At 38.9% G+C, this 20,363-nt stretch overlaps 1 protein-coding gene across 4 annotated transcripts in view; it reads right to left on the bottom strand.

Annotated features, from left to right (window-relative positions):
• Window positions 1–2,270: 2,270 nt before the first annotated feature.
• NUP58 (nucleoporin 58) overlaps window positions 2,271–20,363 on the bottom strand; it is a 90,807-nt gene continuing 72,714 nt past the window's right edge. Inside the window, exons 13-15 of one of the 4 annotated variants that reach the window (XM_089685815.1) lie at window positions 19,361–19,459; window positions 11,315–11,410; window positions 2,271–4,426 (exon numbers count right to left, since the gene is read on the bottom strand). In XM_089685815.1, the coding sequence (XP_089541941.1) occupies window positions 4,257–4,426; window positions 11,315–11,410; window positions 19,361–19,459 (365 nt within the window). In that variant the 3' untranslated portion in view covers window positions 2,271–4,256. Of the gene's footprint in view, window positions 4,427–5,687; window positions 5,825–11,314; window positions 11,411–19,360; window positions 19,460–20,363 lie in introns of those variants that run through there. The other 3 variants (XM_089685817.1, XM_089685816.1, XM_089685818.1) reach the window with 3 other exon arrangements.

Here is a 20,363-nt window from a genome sequence, read left to right as displayed (position 1 = left end):
CAGTACACCGTAACAGATTTGTCAAAAAACCTTTACTTTCCTTTCAGAATCAACATTTTGTATGGGGCACTATACTACAAAATACTCCTACAAATGCAAACCATTGATTGTAAACAAGATTTGTTAATTTGGACACACAAAAAAGTATTTTTCCTAACAAATTAATTCAAGACCATGTTGCAAAAATGAATACACCCCAAATAAAGTCTTAGGAGCAAAGCTAAATTTTAGAAAACAAAATCCTAATTAACAAGAATTCAACTACAGGTGAGTCTAATTATTCATTAACAGGTGTCCAGCAGACAGTTGATTATAAAGGGTGCTACTTAAAGAAAACCCCTTCCTATTTCATGCTGTCACCAATGGTACGACATGGAAGAGAAATATCACATAGCCTGAGAAAGAAAATACAGAAGAAAGGTGAAGGCTACAAGATCAGCAAAGCTTTATTTATCAGTCAGAATACTGTAATAAAAGTGATACAAAAATGTAACAAAGATGGAACTGCGACCATCTCAGAGACATCCACTGAAGTTAAAACCTCGACAGAAGCATCTTCTGATGAGAAGGGTTGAAGAAAATCACCATGCAAGTTCACTGCAGTTCGCTAAAGAAGAAAGCCAAAATAGGGCGATTGTTTCCCAGCATACACTGCAGAGGAATGGCATGCATGGGTGTCGTCCACAAAGGAAGCCTCTCCTAAAGCCCATTCACAAAAAAGCCCACCTAGAATTTGCCAGGGCCCAAGCTGAAAAAGAAGACTTCTGGGACTGCATTCTGGAGTGATGAGACCAAGATAAATGTTCTTGGAACTAATGGCTTCAAAACTGTATGGCATCGCAAAGGTGAGGAGTACAAAGGAAAATGCATGGTGTCTATACTGAAACATGATGGTGGAAGTGTCTTTCTGTGGGGCTGCATAAGTGCTGCTAGTGTTGGGGAGCTGCATTTCACTGATGGTATCATGAATTCACAGATGTACTGCTCTATATATAGAAAGAAGAAGCTACCATCACTCCGTGCCCTTGGTCGTCATGCACTTTTCCAACATGACAATGATCCAAAACACACATCTAAGGCCTTTGTTGCACTTCTGAAGAACAGGGTGAAAGTGGGTTCAGATCAAGAGACATACTTGGTCACTAAATCAATCGAAAACCTATGGGGAATTCTGAAGAGACAATTTGAGCATCACTCTCCATCCAGCATCCAGGCTCTAAGAGAAGTCGTTCTTGAAGAGTGGAAAAAGATAGATGTGTCGCCAACTTATTCATTGCTTGGCTAGAAGACTTGGTGCTGTCCTTACAAATCCTGGAGGTCATACAAAATACTAGATCTAGTAGTTTTTGTTGTGGGGTGTATTCATTTTTGCATCAACTAACTGGCGTAAAACTGAACATTTTGTAATTAAGTTATAGGGATAGCAGGTCCTCGTATCCCTCTTGTATTGAACTGTATTGTTGCTGTATTGTCTCCCATTATATTGTAAAGCGCTGAGCAAACTGTTGGCGCTATATAAATCCTGTATAATAATATTAACCTTTCATAGGAGTAAAACAAATATTCTATAAAATTCAGTTTTGTCAAAATTTTGGAAATTGTTCTTGTGTTCATTTAGATATTAATTAAAATCTTACATTTCAAAAAGAGGTGTACTTACTCATTTATGCTGAGCACTGTATATGGTGCACCAGCAGTGCGAATTCAGGGCTGGTTCACATATATGTGAATTGTATGCCTTTTGAATTGCATCCAATTTACATGATGTGAAATTACATGGCTTTCTATTGTGCCTGTTCTTATACATGCGATGCACCCGCAGTGCGAATTCAAAGAGTCCTGTCTGATTTCTGAGTTGTGCGGTCCAGTTCAGAAGCGAATTACAGTCTCAATGACTTCTATGGGAATTCTTCTGAACCGCATCTAAACCTGTCCTAAATCGCTCAACAACCACTTTGTACAGAATTTGCAGCTGTATCAAAAATCCTATCCTGATACGCATCTAAACTGGTCCTGAACCTCTGAACTACTTTGTCAATTTGCTGTGAAAACAGAGCTTCTTGTGTGAATCCACACTAGCAGGCTCCTACAATTCTTCTTTGTTTATGCATTATCTGTCCCATAGCCTATTAAGTTTATCACTGAAGGAAACATACCCTGTGTGATGAAGTGCCTTGCTCAATTTCTATGAATACAATAAAAATTTACTATAACAGAAAACTGATCATCTAGTAAAAGCAATTGTGAGAAAAGCAGACATGCTACAGAAATGATAGTTTATGACTCCAGTTTATATACATATTCAGAATGAAGGACATATACAGGCATATATACATATACTAAAGTGAAAAAACATGCAAGTCAAAAAAAGGTATGCCTACCAGTTTAATACAAAAAAAAATACACACAATTATAACTGTGAAACAAAAAAGCAATTAAAAGTAAATCCAAAGCAATCATTGGGGAACAAAAACAAAAAATACACATAGGCCATCAACTGCACAAAGCTGAGGCAGGAAATTTATAAGAAGTCTGTTCACTAGAAGCCAAAGTTCCAGTACTCAGGGACACCTATGCACTTGATGAACTGATAGACCATATTATCAGGCTTATTGGGTCAACACAGGAAGATAGCTGCTTGACTATCTGTGGCCACAATGGAAAAAACAAAATAAGAAAACATGTCGCTGTATGTGGAAATGGTGGTTTGGTCTGAGCATACTGCATATATACACCTCCAAAAGGATTTATATGGGACACTTTATTAACCTCCATAATTAAAAGATAACCAAGACCTATGAATGTTATTTACACTCTTTAAAATACATCCAATATCTCTCGGGAGGTTGAAGATGGAGTGATGTTATTTCAAATAAAAAGAATGGCTCGGTGTTGTCAGGACGGCATCGCACACAATTATAATGCACTCCACTCTTCTATTGGAAAATATCACGTTCAAAGGACAGAAACTATATATAAAACTACATTTTCTTCCAGGGCTAAGCAGTCTTGTAGACTTATATTTTGAATTTACTGAGCACGTCTTTGCCACATTTTATGTAAGAGAGCTTAAATAAATCTTGATCTTATATTGACCATATAAAAATATACCTGTTAAGCCTTTATAATTTGCCTTACCTGGGTAAAGGAAAGGGTCACTTTAAAGCCTACACAAAGCATAATATACCAGAAGTGATTGGTTTGAACTATTTATACAGTTGAAATCATGATTTAACCTCCTGTACCGTGTGCTATTTTACAATTAAGTGCTACAGATCAGATAACCTATACATGGCAGGGTTCATAGCTAGTTAACTGGTGAAAAAAAAAGGATTGAGTTTGCAATTGGGGCTTTGTTCAGTACACTCTGAAAGCAGAGTGCAGTTGAAGTTGTATGGGTTTGGGTATAGCCAACATCTGTATTTTAAACAGCGGAACAACCTTCCTCTATTCTGCCAGGACCCGCAACAAAAGTATATTCATTCCCATAATGGCTATGGCAGGCAAACTGCACCAGAGATACCAGTCGTTGAGAGTTTCCCTAGTGTTACTACGGAGAAAGCACTTGATTTAGGCATTTGACAATGGCAGCTCAGCTGAAAAAGCAACTTAAATTTGCCACTGTTGCTCTGCGACTGAAGCATAATCACATTGTTGGGTTACCAAACAACTTTCAAGGCCAAGGAAAATAGCACATGCCACCACAAAATATTAAAAAGTAAACCTTTGAGGATCTGGTTCTCCAATTCTTGCAGTTGTCACAGAGGTCAGTGTCCCCTACAGAGACTTAGTGTGGTCTCTCTAAAACCAGGTACACTGTACACAACCACATCCACTGCAGCAGTCACTAAACCACAGTTAACAGCCACAATGTCAGCTAACCATCTGTACAAATCCACATAATAAAAATACCTGCAGAAAAAAAAATAAAACTATGCAAAACTTCACTGGTAACACTCATTGATGAAACCACTTATAACTCATACAATATGTGCAATAGCAGCTGACAAGCTACTAAAAAGATAGTTGTGAAATGTTGATGTGCAGTTCAGTGCGCTGTTGTCATCACAGCCTCCAAGAGAAGATATTATAGAGTACGACATTGGTACAAACACATCAGTGGCTTTCAGACATGAAAACATTGGAGGAAAAAAAAATATCAAAAACTTTATAAATCTCTTAGGGAACAATTAGAGCACATGTTTAGAAAAATAGATCTTCAAATGTACTAGCTAACATCTCTCTCTCTAAAATGTCTATCTTTTCCCTCGCTTGTTTCCAACTGGGGGCTTCTTAAGCTGTAGCAGCTGTGATCCGGTCCCAAAATTGGTAGATGAGGGGTTAGATACTCCGAAGGTTAAGCCAGCTGATGCAGTGATGCCGGGACTGCTGAAGTTAAATCCAGATGTAGATGAAGTGCCAAATCCTTAAGGGGATAAAATAAATTTGAAACCATTAATTTAAGTGAGAAAGGGTTTCCATTTAAATAACTCTATCCTAGCCAAGACATTATACATTCACCTCCACATATCTGGATTGTGGAATGGCTACATTAACTGGTGTGAGTCGCACAAGTGACAAAACATCACAGTACAGCAAAAAGTTATTTAAAGTGAACCCCTCACTTAAATATAGTTTCACCCTAGGCTGACAGACCTGGGAAACAGCTGGTCTTAAGTCTACTGATCCGTCTTGTCCTTACAAAATCTTTTGTGCCCAGTACAAATGCACATGAGGCTCTGTGTGGCCCTGCCAAGTACCTGACAACATTGTGGGAAAATAGGATTAGCATGACAGATTTCCAGTTACACATATTTAAGTGGCAGGTTCACTTTAAATCCTAAATGGTAATGTTAAGGAGGCAAGCTGAGTACACACATGGTATTAAAAGAAATTAAACTGGCTTAAGCTTTAGTTCATTACAGATCAGTGATCACTGTTGTAAATGGAATACATGGCACAAACATCAAACCCTTTAGAAACGTTTTTCACATCAGTTATTTAGACTTAATTCTTGAAATACATTGCTCAATTTTGGCTGTTGCTGTAACATACTCTCAAATAATGTTTGTGAGCATAAAAGAAACAAATAATTCTGGAAAGCGTTTTGAGGGCAAAATTAATTAATATACAATTTCCATTATCTTGAAGACAGTTTGATATAGAATATATTGAAATAGCTTTAAGGCTGAACTCCTGGTGAATATTAAATACCAGTTTATGAAATAATCAATGTAGTATATGTACCAGAATCAGTGTTTATATTAACATGCTGAAAAATCCTGTAGATCAGCACTAAGACTAGCATAGGTATGGTTAGTACCCTGAGACACTTTGGCACAGCTGTATGCACTTATGAAGATAGGGAGGGTGCCAATCATAACCCTGGGGGTCAGGGAGGTGACCATGTTGTATCACCTACTGAAGTGGAGAAATGGAAGATCACCAAACTGATTGTGCAGCATCTCAAGACTGTAAATCTCAAGAGTGGCTGGATAAAATTACAAATCCTTTGGCAAGTAAATGGCTATCATTTATGTATTTCATATGTGGATCCAGCTCCTTGTCTGGAGTTCAGTTTTAAAGCTGCATTCATTTTAAAAAAGTACAAAACTGACCATAACAAAAAGGCAAAAGCAGGTGATCTTTAAGCTTTGTTAAAAAATAGATAAGAGGCAGAGGCAAAGTTGGACTGAGAAAACTGTTTTAATATTGTATTGTAAATAGTATTGTAACATTCAGTAGCGTGCTAAGTAGTAACATGGATCTTTAGGCCAAAGAATCCCATCTCTCTCGAAAGATGATCTTGAAACGTTGTTTTAGCCTAGATATATAAAATAGAATCAAAACAGAAAAAAAAATAAAAAAGCCCCAGATTTTCCCACACAGCAGACACGCACATATTTTCAAATTATATATCTGCAGTTATACATCAGGGTGTGCACAATGGGAAAGTATTGAGCTATGTGGGGGTGAGATTGGTGGTAATGAAACTTTTCTGAAATGAGCACTCACTATCATATGCAGAAATTCAGAGATACAGGCGTACCTCAGTTTACGAACACCTTGGTTAACATAATTTTTGGTTTACGAATGAAAATCCATTGAGAATAATGCATCGGTTTACGAAATTTTCACAATACGAACGGATTAATTGGTTTTCAATACATTTACAAATTTTTTTTTAATCATGTTCCTGTACAGTACTATGCCCTTAAACTGCACTTTATAAAGAGTTTTGAACAGATAATACTTTTTTTTTTTTACTTTTTTCTGACCTCCGGAACGGATTAATTGGTTTTCAATGTATTTACGAATTAATTTTTAATCATGTCCCTGTACAGTATTTATGCCTTTAAAGTGCACTTTATAAAGAGTTTTGAACAGATAAAATACTTTTTTTTTTTTTTTCTGACCTCCGGAATGGATTAATTGGTTGTCAATGCATTCTTATGGGAAACCGCTTTTTGGTTTACGAATCTTTCACAATATGAAAAGTCCCGCAGAACTCATTAAATTTGTAAACTGAGGTGCCTGTATTAAGACTTTATCTTATGTATCTGGATATGGTTTCCTTCATGGTGGGAAAAAGGAAACAAACCTTTGGCCGCACGAATATGAAAGTCATTGTGGTACCTAGTGCTTCAGAGATGCCAGCAGGCAGGAGACATCTCTTCAACATCAGCTCTTGATGACACCTGCTTGTCTATGGCAAGTCTTTATCTCATTTGTTGATAGCAATTAATGAGATGAGTTATTAACTGCCTCCCGCACTGTATAGCATTGTATTTCCAGGTGCCTACCTACTATTGTACCCGAAAAGATTCAGCATTCCACTCACAATCATGCAAAGGAAAACCTAAAACCCCACACCATCTGACCTCCAGTCCACCCTTTCCCAATGGGCCATTGAGAACTTCCATCACAATTCATTACCAATCACATTCTGCTGGTACCTAAAAGTGCTGGACCCTGTACCAAGGGACAGTTAACCATCTTTACAGAAACATAGCCTTCAGCAAGATGCATTTCACTAATCAAAATGATTTCCTCTTTACAAAATTTGTTGCCACCACAGAGCATGAGAAGTCTAGTTGTGCATCCTTGATTTAGAATGTCCCAGATAGGTGAACCATTGCGTATTCAGTGGGTGCCCCCTTAGAACAGTTATTGTAACATTTACCTGTGGGCTCATTTACTTAAGGATGAAGAAATGAAGGTTAATTGCATTATGCTTTCAAAATCCATCTAAAAATCAATAGAGCCGGTTCTCATGGAAGTATTCTGACAATATCCTGCATGTTGCAGTTTGTCCTGCATGTTTCCGCTCAAGTAAATTCGATTTGCACCTTTATCCCCATTCACTGCCAGGTCCGTACAGCGTATGGACCTACAGCACTGCTTCCAGCAGGTCAGGCCTGTACACCGTATGGACCTACATTCCTCCTCTGCTATAAGCTTATGGTGAACTTATAGCAAAAATGTTCAGCAGACTCTGCTGAACAAAACAATAGCCCTGATTAGCGGCTAAGAAGCATTTGATCAGAGCTATTCACCTAAAATATACTGGGAATATATTGGGAAGATACTGGAGAGTTTAATAAAAGACCACACAGATGAGTTCTTGCTGTAAAAAAATATTTTAAGCAACAGACAGCATGGATTCATGAAAGACAGAAGTTGTCAAACAAATCTGATCTTTTTTTATGAGGTGGTGAGCAAAACCTTGGACAGTGGGGTGGAGGTGGACGTGGTATACTTGGATTTTGCAAAAGCGTTTGACACAGTTCCCCACACATGGCTAATATGTAAGGTAAAGTCTACAGGCTTGGAAAAATCTGTATGTAAATGGATAGAAAACTGGCTAAAAGATCGTATTCAGAGAGTAGTGGTTAATGATTCATACTCTGAATGGTCTAGGGTTGTCAGTGGTGTACCCCAAGGTTCAGTGTTGGGACCCTTACGTTTTAATATATTTATAAACTATATAGGGTCTGGGATTAAAAATCCCATTTCAGTCTGTGCAGATGACACCAAGCTGTGCAGTGGAATAACGTCCTTACAGGATGTCTACAATTTACAAGCCGACCTCAATGCACTGTTTAATTGGGCAACTATGTGACAAATGAGGTTTAATGTTGATAAATGTAAGGTTATGCACTTGGGGACTAAGAATATGCATGTATCATACATACTAGGGGGGTACAACTGGGGGAATCAATGGTGGAGAAGGATCTGGGGGTTCTGCGGTTTCTAAAGAGAGCAAAATCCCCTCTTGTATTAAAAGAGGTAAAGACTCCAGAGAGATATAATTTTACCCCTGTACAAATCATTAGTAAGACCTCATCTGCAGTTCAGTTTTGGGCAGAAGGGCAACCAAACTGATAAGAGGCATGGAGGAGATCAGCTATGAGGAAAGATTAGAGGAACTGAATTTATTCTCTGGAGAAGAGGAGATTAAGGGGGAATATGATCTACATGTATAAATACATCAGTGAACTCAGTGTAGAGTTATTCCCCCTGAGGTCATCACAGAGGACAAGGGGGCACGCTTTACGTCTAGAGGAAAGGAAATTTAATTTTCAAACATGGAAAGGTTTCTTCACAGTGAGAGCTGTGAAATGTGGAATAGACTCCCTCAAGAGTCGGTTCTGGCCAGCTCCTTGAAATGCTTTAAAAAAAGGCCTGGATTCTTTCTTAGATACACAGAATATAACTGGATACTAACATTTATAGGTAAGGTTGAACCAGGGAATATCCGATTGCCTCTCGGGGGATCAGGAAGGAATTTTTTCCCCTGCTGGAGCAATTTGGATCATGTTTTGGGTTTTTTTGTCTTCCTCTGGATCAACTGTAGGTGTAGGATAACTTTTTTTTTTTTTTTTTAATGGTTGAACTGGTAGGACTTTTGTCTTTTTTCAGCCAGACTAACTATATAAAAATGTCCTCCAAACCCCCTCCTCCCCCCACCTTCACTGCTGCTTCCTCCCCTCCTGCAGCCCCTGAAATGCACACTTCCCCCCACCACCACCAGTCTCCTGCCCTCACAGCTGCCCCCCAGCACAGATTCTTACTCCCAGCATCAGCAACACCCCGCCAGCATGGATCTCTGTGGATCCGACGCGATTACAAGCATCCCTCCACTGCCACTCTCGCCGGCACATACATTTTTTTTGTGTGTATGTGTCTCCCCCGCTGGGACCCCCCATTCAGCACCCCCCTAACTCATCGATCTCTGGTGCCCATCCCCCCCTAGGCAGCTCTTCTAGCTGGCTTTCCCTCCTCCTCTCTCACCAGCTGCAGCTGCCCAGGACACTGGAGATCTGTCAGTGACAGATCCTGATCAGGATGGAGAGCAAGGGAGGAGGGGGGCGGTAAACATGTGTTTAGCGGCCCCTTTTCTTTTCTGAATGAACAAAGTGATCAGTAGCTTGTATAGAGCCTCCATCCTATTCATTCACAGATTCCTATCCCATTCATTACAGTGCAGCCCAGGTTACAGAAAAAGGGACTGTCTTCAGTCCCTTTCTCTGTCTCAAAAAAACAAAAAAAGAACAAAAAAAGACATTAGGGTTTTTTTTCTCCAGCCACATGAACCAGTTCTGATGGTCTTTTTTTGTAATTAATTTTTTTCCTCATTTTGCTACTTACAGATTTGACTTCATGTTATGATTGGTTGTATTTTATACAGACATTTGTATATACTTTCTAGGGATGCTCTGTATATTGGAATATACATATTTTTGGAAGGGAGTCTTTTTTTAACAATCTTTACATGTTTCAAACTGCTTTGCACTATGGCAATGTGAAAAGTCAACTGTTGGCATAAAGGGCTCATTTGTGTTTTTTCACTAGACTGGCCATTTTTAAAAAACTGAATATACACTCTTAATTATAATAGTATTGCCTATCAGGGGTGTGTTTGTGTGTGTTTTGTGCTTATAATCTCGTCCTTTCAGAGCAAAGTTGTCAGTGTAATGTCAGAATGTAAAAGATGGCCTGCCTTGTGCTTGAACTCAGGGCTGACAACTGACATAATGTCCATGCTGTGGGAGGTGAGAAAATTGTGAAAGCTTTTCTTACGTTCTCTTGCACCTTTTCGCTTTACCTTCAATGTTTAATGTTCTTTTCTTAGTGCTCAACAACTGAGCTCAAGCTGAAAAAATGGTTGATTTTATAGCCTGGCACTTCTGCACTGACTGGGAGAGAATACAATAATAATGAAAAAAATATAAAGAAGTCCTTGAAAGTGAACGTTAAGACTGCTCTACTACAACAATTTTAAAGTGGAGATTTACAATATTACACAAGAAAATTGATTAACTAGTTTCTCTTTAAGTTAATCCAGAGCCACCAGTATTCTTTCTTGTATTTACCATAAAAATTTTTTCTTTGAGTCCAGGGAAATAGGAATTCAGAAGCAGTAGAATAATATTGATGCCTATAGGAGTTTGAAACACTGGCATATAGGAAAACCATAAGCCAGCCCCTGAAAACCCCCTCTTATCTAGCATATCTCAATGCTGTGAAAAAGCATACACAGGGCCAGCAAAAAGAAAACAGACGGTGTCCTTCAAAGAAAAAAAGAGAAAGATTTTATGGCAAGTACAAAATTCTTATTTTGCCACCAGCCATTGAAGGATACAAGAATTCAGAATGTCCCAAAGCAGTTCAACTGGGGAAGGAAGGGGGGGCGGGCTGACACACCCAGGAAGGAACCAGATGAGGTGAAATCCCCTTAAAGACAAGGGAATCTGCCAACAACTATGGGAGATCACTGGGGGATTAACCTGATCCTCAGACCAGGGCAGAAGAGATCACCACCAAGAGGAAAGACTCAACCCAAAAAAAAATAACATGCACCAGCAACGTGCTGTGAACTAAAACACCACCAAAAGAGGTGGAATAGGCAACTGAAAGCAGCCTCTAAATCTATTGCTGAGGAGGCTGCTAATCCAAATAACTGTTACGTAATGACCAGCTCAAGTAGATTTCTTGATGGAAGTCATCAAGGAAAAAACTACCAGCAGTGTTATAAGAACAAAAAAAAAAAAAAAAACAACCTCCAAAGACAGTACAAAAAACCATGAGGCATGCTGGGTAGAGAAGGGTTAGAAGGGGTTATACAGAGGCTGGCTTCCAATTTTTTAATGTGCTGTGTCCTAGCCTCCTGTCAGTATAACCTTCTTTCACTTAAAAACTGTACGATAGGTTCAGTTTACCCAAAAGTTCCAGAATTCCTGTGGACGATGGAGAAAGAAGGTCCATCATGCTTATTTTTACACATACAAGCTGTTTTAAAGGAAATACAAACCTGCACTGAGGCTTCCTGATGGTTTATTTGCAGTTCCAAAGCCAAAAGAGTTGGTACCAGATGAGCTGCTTCCGAAAGCCGAGCTACTTCCAAATCCTAGTGGGACAACATTAGATTGAACACATGTAACAACGCTTATAGCAAAAAGGAAAAAAAAAAACAAAAAAACTCAGAATACATATGAGCAGTTTACAGAAACTAATAAAAGCAAAATATTCCACAACAATAAGCTTTACTCTCACTGCCTGAAAGCCCACTATGTCTAATGCTACCTTAAATTAGATTTCAAAGCAAAGCAGAAATCATTTATGATACTTGAATATCTTGGAATAATATGGGAGAATTCTATCTAACAGCAGTTACCCAAATCCCATGGTTACTGACATGACTTGACAGATTGGAATTGCAGAATATTGACTTACCTTTGATTGACTTAATATTGCTTTAACTGACTAGATTTCATCAACAATGGCATTGAAAGTGAACCCTGTAGTTGTAACTGTCATCCAAAAAAATTTGTCAGCCATGGGAGGGGTAAGCCTTCTAAGATTTGGGTTTTTCTTTAAACCCCTTTAAAGTACAAAAAGCTCAAAACATAAATGAGAACATTTGCTGATGGACCAATTATATCTCATTAGGTTGTACAGGCATACGTTAAATACGATTATAAAGCTGACTGTCTTACTCTCTTGCTACACGTTGCAGAATATGTCAGCAATCTGGGGAGTGAAATAGTCAATGAAATGGTAAAATCACTCAACAGCAAAAAATAAAAATGGCCTGTGTATCCTAGATCGTACTCTGTTCAGAAACTCTGAATAAGTATCATCACCCTGGCAAGGTTACCACAGTGCTTGTTCCTCCTGAGAGCTGTGAAAACAACTCCCCTCCAAGGCCTGAATCATGTTTATATGATGAACATGATAATGTGAAATGGAACAGAGCGCAACTTGTCTATACTGGTAATCTAGTTCTAGGCCTAGTTTTAAAGTGATGATTATGGAAATTAACAATATCTTTATGTACATATAAGCACACAAAAGTGTGCCTGCCAATGTTTGGCTAGCGGTCAATAATTATAATTTGGTACCTGGAAGTGCCCGGGCTTACCTTCAAACATGAGAATCTTAGGTTCACCTGTGGCATCCTAATGCAAATCCCTGTGCTTCCAGATGAAGTTGTGCTGCTCAGCTATCCTGCCCCACCTAAGCTGGACCATCACTGTGATGCCCACCCTGACTGGTCAACCAGATGGTGCAAGGGGTGGGAGAGGGCAGACCAGCTCTACAATAGAGGAAATTTGCAGAACAGAGTGCCTTCTGCTTCCATTGTCCCAATGTGCTTATGAAAATGTCTAAAGGCAAATTTAAGATTCATAACGTGCCAGCATTTTACTTTTCATTTAGAAACCGGTTTTAAAAAGGTCTCAATTAACATGTCTAGATCTGATACATGAGATAGTCAATATGACAATTTAGTAGACTGTGGAAGATCTTTTAGAAGCTGCACCACTTTCTCAATAACCTATCACAGCATTTGGGCCACAGTAGGGAAAATGTTGAGCACAATTAAAGCTGACCTTCAGTCTTGGACAGTTATACAAGGGCTGTTATCCTGCACTAAAAATTCTTCCACTGCACACTGTGAGCTTCTCACAGTGTGCATTAGACACTGCAGCAAGTCAGCTAGAGCCCACCTCATTACCTGAGTGGAGGATGTTTAGTATTATCTAGACCAGCCTCTCTCAACCAGGGTGTCCAGGCACCCTGGGGTGCCTTGATGTTTCTTTAGGGGTGCCTTTCCAAAATGTCTAAAAGTTGCCTAAAACTTGTATGCAAGCCAGCAGGTGGAAAAAGCCTGCATTTTAGTTACACGAAGCCAAAGGTTTTCATTGTGCACCATCACGACCTTCTAGCCACAGGTGTCCTGACAACCAATAATTTCATCAGTTGATGAGGATGTCAGGTGCCTGCACAGCATCCTAGTTTGTCTCTTCCTTGCCCCTCTGAGAGAAACATTGAAATACTAGTCAGATCCAGTGTGCAAACGTGTATTTGATCTGGAAGAATTAATCACCTCTTATGTTGGGTGTCCTACATGTGTGGATGTTGCTGCATTATATAAAACTATTCGGTTTTTACATTTTAGAATGGGGTGCTTCAAAACTGTGCATAATTTTAAAGGGTGCCTTGACTGAAAAAAGGTTGAGAAACACTGATCTAGACTTCTCCATTCTTACTTTCCCTGGCATACCTTTTTCATTCACTGTAATTTAATTACTTCAGCCATGGAGTCTCAGCATCCTGCCATCATCACATGTGAGCATTACCTACAGCAGCATGCATACAAATACACCCTGCCTAATTATGTCCAATGCTCCAGAATCACATCCACCTATCAAGACATTTTGATATTTGCATAACTCATTACAAGAGCCAGCTCTGAGGTTTCTTGAGAGGAGTACTTAAGTTGAATGCTGTGATGTTTTAAGGAAGCTATGTACAGCACCATTATGGTCCATTCCACCTAATCTGCCTGCATTGCATAGAGAAGCACAGAGACCCAGTGGTGACGTCACTGGGTGTAAAATAGGGTATGTAATGAAAACGTAAAAGGTTAGATTTAAAAAATCATTAGCACGAAGAGAGTAGACCAGGGAAGCTAAAAGGTAAGCAAGTTAAACATCAACTTTAAGAAAACAGTCATACAGTCAAAGGTCACTTAGAGGTAAGCCCCAATTTGGGGAATATGCCCTCCTAGTAGGAAACCGTGTTTTTAATGTTGAGCAGATTAGCAGTCAAGTTGGTTAGATGCCATGCTGTAGCAAGGCTGTAGGAGAGGACAAAATACTTTCGCTGATGTTAAAAAATAGATATCTTGTACGCAGCAGTATATACTAATTAGATGATACTATATGCTAAATATCAAACTACATGCGAAATATACAAATGCCAAAATGAAACATTACGAATGAACTGTATACTATACATTTTCCCCAGGACAGGTTCTGATGTACAAAACAGCGTGGTACATACCTAAAGGCAACCGTAGAGAAAACGTTTAGTAAACGTTCAGGGATGTTCACTGTATGGCATTGTCTGGCATCACACAGTCTTTCTCCTGAAAACATCACTGACAGGTCCTCCTCTTAATGCTCACTCATGCCTCAGCCCTATTCATCCTTATTGATGAGCCTCATTTCATAGGATGGCTACAATAAGGAATGTTCCACCCACAGGAAGGAGTGGGGCTGTAGTGATGCAAACTAACAGGAGCTGGTGGGAACTTTTTGTTAGGTAGGAAGGAAGGAAAGAATTTTACACAACACCCTGCACTCAGTTGGTGAGTGCAGAGTGACGTGTAAAAGGTGAACTCGTCCTTAAAAATATAAAATGCCTCACCTTTACAACATCTAAATACAAGTATGCCTAAAGGAAATCTGGCCTCTCTTAGGAGCACCTAAGCAAAATCTGCTTGCTACAATGTACAGAATAATCCTTAAGGGGTTACTTAACCCACAACAGTAAAATCAGTCTGTATAGGCAGTAAAGCATGCTTTTTATTCTCACTGTGGAACCTAAGGGGTTAACCCAATCGAATGTGTAAAAAGGCTGTTTGATCCTGTCTTCTCTGATCCTCCCCTTCTTTCACTGTCCCCAATCCATCTGCTGAGAGTACAGAACTGTAGGAGGCACTCTGCACATGCTCAGTTTGATGCATATCTCCTAGAGCTTTTTTTTTTTTAATGTGATCAACACAGGGCCAATCAGCACTATCCAGACAGAAGTGTCAGGAGTCATGCAGCCTCATGGGACAGTCAAAAGCAGAATGAAAATTCCTCCTACAAACTTTAACCAGTTCTCAGCTGGACACTGATAGAAGTCACAAGACTGCTATATAATGCGGATGAGAAAAGGTATTTAGCAGTTTATAGTTACTAAAATAATTGCACTTCCATGTTCTGTATACTGTGGCAGACCAGATATAGTGAATCCAGGGTCCTGGGTTTATTACACTTTAAGGCTTAAAGAGACACTTCCAAAATGGCGTAAGAAGGTGAATGCCACCTAAACACTGTGCATAAATGTCACCATATGTGTTTATCCAAGTTAGCTAGACATGGTTGAAAAGATCTATTTTGATGAAAGATAGAAATTTTTGCCTGCTCAAGTAACTTTCCTTCTCTAATAGTGACAAAGAAAATAATCAACATATAAGAGGAAGAAAAAAAAAAAACACCATTAAATAGATCTTTGAAATTCGTAGCTAGATAAAGTCAGCATTGTGAAGGACTTGAATTAGCTGGACAGATATATTAGTTTAATGCAAAGGAGCTCACTTAGTTGAAGATAAATACAGCATGCAAACAGCAACGAGTAAGGCTTCAGAAAGAGTAAGACTAGCAAGCCATCTGTAAATAGCAATTTTTACATGGTTAAGAAAAAATAAACAAATGGAATACATGAAAATGTGTCAGTCCTTATCGATTTTAAGTTTGGGTAACTGCTTTCTAGCATTGGCTACAGTTCACATGGAAAAATGTTGTAGCCCAATGCCTTTATCAGTAAAGTGACTTACAATATTGAGCATCAAAAAAAAAAACAAAAAAAAACTTCAAACAGCTAAAACATAGAATATCTATTGAAAGTGTATTTGTAATCCACATTCCCATTCTATACTATCAGATTACATAGCATATGGAGTGTGAAAAAGCCCTTCAGAGGCATTAGATCTGCAGATTATGACAATGCCTGAACTCCTACCAGTTTTTTTTTTTTGGTACTGCTGCTACAATAGACAGCAGGAGTAAAAATTATAATTTCAGGCAAGATCAGCAATTAATTGTCTGTGCACCCACAGGGTAATTTAAGTGCCAGTTGCAGCAGAGTTGTTAGTGCACAAAAAATGTGGAGAAGTAGAAGCCAGATGTAAAATTATTTAGTAATCTGCTGTGAGAGAGCTCCAACTATCAGCCTCTTGGCCCTGACCTCAGATAAACGAGAGCCTCAAAATGTAAATAAAATGACAGTATTGGAATACTACAGAGCATCATTTGAGTGACAGTTCTGATTCTGCCTGGGGCTGAATGTCCCTTCAAAGACAGTGGTGCCCAGCGGCAGTTTCAGGCCTGTTCAATATCATAACAATTATCAAAAATTTGCAGGGAGATGAGATGCACGATGGCAATTTGAATATCCTACATCAAGAGTTTCCACAGGTTGTCCCAGGATACAATCTATGAAATCATCAGGATTTGGAGACCTTAAAGTTATATTAAACCTTGATTTCTTTTTTTTTTTTAAATAACAAATACGTTATACTTACCTGCTCGGTGCAATGGTTTTGTACAGAGCAGCCCTGATCCTCGTCTTCTGGTGTCCACCACCGGTACTCCTGGCTCCTCTCCCCTTTAGATGAACATCCCCCAGCATGCCACTTGCTTAGGTCGGTACTTGCACAGGCTCCCTCCCGAGCCCTGCCCCATACAGCCATTGATGCAGACAGCAGAGCTTTGCCCCGCTCCAATCACAGCATTTGATTGACAGCAGAGGAAGCCAATGGCTTCTGCTGCTATCAATCTGCCCTGTGAGGAGGGAAAGAGTTCTTGTGCACATCCTTGGATCGAGATCTGACACAGGTAAGTGTAAGGAGAACGGGGGGGGGGGGGGGGGGGGGAGTCCTCATGAACAGTACCATTCAGCATGCAAATGTAAACCTGCAAAATACAGTGCTAAATTCATGCTTATGCAAACCTGACTTAGTTTAATAACTGATAAATTATTAACAGACACTAACACTAATAATTTACATAAAACGTCTCCAAAAATCTTATATATATATTTTCTTTTTGCTTTTTTATTTATTATATAGCCTTAGGAGAGACCCTAACTTCAAAGCACATTTATATATGGGGTGGGATGCACAATAAATCCTAAAACTGCAAAGTTTTACAGAATTAAATTTACAAAAATGCTTGTATAAAACATTTAAAGTAAGGGAAGGGCAACACTTTCAAAACAAATTTGCAATGAAGTGTAAAATGTCCATCCTCCATTGGATCGTCTCTAGTAATTCTGTAAGGTATTTATCTCAGCACAGCTTTGTGTTTCAGAAAATCACAGTTCAGAGCTTAGGAATAGTTTATATGAATAAAGTACCACAGGTATTATATGGATACTTATTCATGTACTTAGCTTACAATAGCTTGTATTCCAACCAGTCACAGAGCTTCTTAGCTGATCCACCATCTGGAAAGTAAAAAGCTATGAGTACGGAGCACCAAAGTGTTGTTAACCACTGTGAGGTGCTGAAATACAAAGCTGTTCTAAGGTGCTTACTTTGATAAGTATCTAGGGAGTCTAATAGAGGGTGGACATACTCTGCTGATGAAAAAATACCTTTTGCCAATTTTTAGGTTTGGGGATGGGGCCTTATATTAACTAAAAATCATGATGAGTAGATAAAATCAGGTAAGGGCAATTACAGCAGCCAATATTTCTAGCAGGTCAATTAATGCAAGCAAATTTCAAAGAGTGGACAAGGATAGTAAGACACAGAAGAGCGAAGAACCATGAAAGCAGAAAAAGAAAAAACACAACTGAGAAAAATGAAGGATACACTACAGATGTTACAGGCAGGACTAGTAGACTTGGGCTTTTATAATGGTAGTAAACTCTCATTTTATATTTACTTACAGGTAACCTTACCGGTAGGTAAAATGAATATCTCGTAAATGTGCACAGTTTAAAGGAGATATTCTCGCAAGCAGCAGCTGTGTGCCACAGCCAAGACTCCTGTGCGTATAGTGGATATAAAAAAAAAAAGTCTACACACCCCTACTATAACTGGGGATGTAGCTGTGTTTTTTTTTTTTTAGTGTTTACTACTGTGTTAAGGGAAAGGATGGTACTTTTAGAAAGTGCATTCTGTTCTTCTATATTCTGGGTATTGCTTTAACAATGTTTACCATGGCCACCAGATTATCTGTGTTTTACTGCAATCACAGCCATCAGCTATTCAGTAGAGAGACCTCAGTAGTAGCTTTCAGCTTGTGTAGTTATGAATGACAGCGAGCTGGAGAGGACAGCCTTCATTTATAAAACCATAAACTCACCACATATTCCAGCTACTACTCTCACTTGAATGGCTGGCCTGTCTTTCCTTTTAGTACAATTCAATATTTTAAGCACAAAGGAGGTGGGAGAGGAGGCACTTGACTGCCAGATTAGATGGAGGACAGCAGAATGAAGATAAATTGGTAGTGTCAGTACTGGCTAGAGATTAAACTTCAGTCTGGGGTGGACCTACAGCCAAAACAGACAGAAATTTAGTTTTGTTTCAAAACCACTGTATGGATCAAAAGAAGGACCAAATGCTTTGTGCACTGGGTTCTCTGGGGGATTCAGTGATTTTCAACTTCTGGTAATACTTCTTTGAGGTTTGAACTGAACATAGGTATGTGGCAGGTAAGCTACCGGTATGTCTATTAGTAGTTTTTAACTTATGTGAAAAATAGAGACATTTTGTAACTTATAGAACCCAATTCTTCAATTCAAACTGAAGATGTGACTTGGATAAGTTGCAAAATGTCTTCAACATTACAGAAGAAATCCAGTCAAATGTAACTAATGACTATTAGATATACTATGGCCTGGATAAACGAGGACCTGCATAGATATAAGCTAAAGGTGGTTTGAATTGACTGCAACATTCAAAACGGCAACAAAACTGGCATTTTTTTTTTTTTTTTTGAACAACCACTTAGTGTTGTTGCTTAATGGTGTGGTTCACAACTTCCTCAGAAGCATCAGAACCACAGAAACCTAAAGGAAATATCTATGACAGGCCAACACAAGAGTGCAGCCCGACTGCATTACGTTTGGGCCTGCTGATTAGCAAACTGTATTTCAAATATAAAAGTTCAACACCTGACTCAGCTTTACCTTTTCAACTAAAACCAGTAGGTGAAATTCTGATTTGCAAGTAACGTTTTTCACACAAGCATCTGCTAGTAAGATGTTGAATTAAGAGAATGGAAAAAGGTACCTCCAATACTTGAAGAGCCCAAGCCAGCTGGTTGTAGACCAGAACTCATAGCTGAGCCGAATGGTGCTCCAAACCCAACTCCTAGTGAAGGCCGAGGCCCTAATGTGAAGAGTAGAAATAAAACAAAACAAAAAAGGCAACGGAAAAAAGCTTTTCTTATTTGCAAAAGTAAAGAAAACTTAAGCAGAGATGTGATACCACTAGGAAAACGTTACACACCTAGTTCCTGCATTTGCCAGTGGTAGTTAAATTCCGCAGGTCTTGGTGTGTAATGTTGAAGATGTTTGACCAATGGCTTCTTCAGCTCAGTTTATTTTAACTAGGGAAGCCGCTTGGACGAGTGGTGAAACATCTTCAATATTACAAAACAAGTCCAGCTGAATGTGATTATCTACAACTAGCTAGCTGTAGCATGACCTGGATAAATGTGGACCTTCACAGATCAAATTCCTGCACTATTTCCACCATGTAACAGCGAAGCGAATTCTAATATACAAATGATTGATCCTAACTAAATGTTACACTTGCAGAAAGAACACGACAAAACAAAAAAAGTGTTTATTCAATTTATTGGTCAGTTGTAGCAAGTCATCGATTGATTAACAAGACAATGCAGATGTTTCTTGTATGTTAAAAGCTGGAAACACCAAGTGTCACAACAAGATTCAAAAAATAGGCAAACTTACTACCTGAAACGTTTTGGATATCCAGCACATTCATTAAAAAAAAAAAACAAAAAACTATTTTGAGTAATATATCTACTAAACATTAGAATTACAGATAGACCAAATTGAATTCAATATGAATTTGTCCACCATTGTCAAATATTAAATTGTCATTATATAATGATCTTCTGAACCTGCTGAATTTAGGAGACCTGGGTGATGAACACATTGTCCATGGGCTACCACAGACCACTCACTAGGAAGACAGGGTTACAGACTGGGTTCTCTCTCATCTGATTAACTATTGTTTATGGTAAGGTAAACAAGAAAGGCCTTAA

This window comes from Staurois parvus, unplaced genomic scaffold (genome assembly GCF_062004578.1).
Source record: "Staurois parvus isolate SC_StPar_1 unplaced genomic scaffold, SC_StPar_1.0 ptg000387l, whole genome shotgun sequence".
In the NCBI taxonomy this organism is placed as follows: domain Eukaryota; kingdom Metazoa; phylum Chordata; class Amphibia; order Anura; family Ranidae; genus Staurois; species Staurois parvus.
This window is presented reverse-complemented; position numbering and strand designations above follow the sequence as displayed.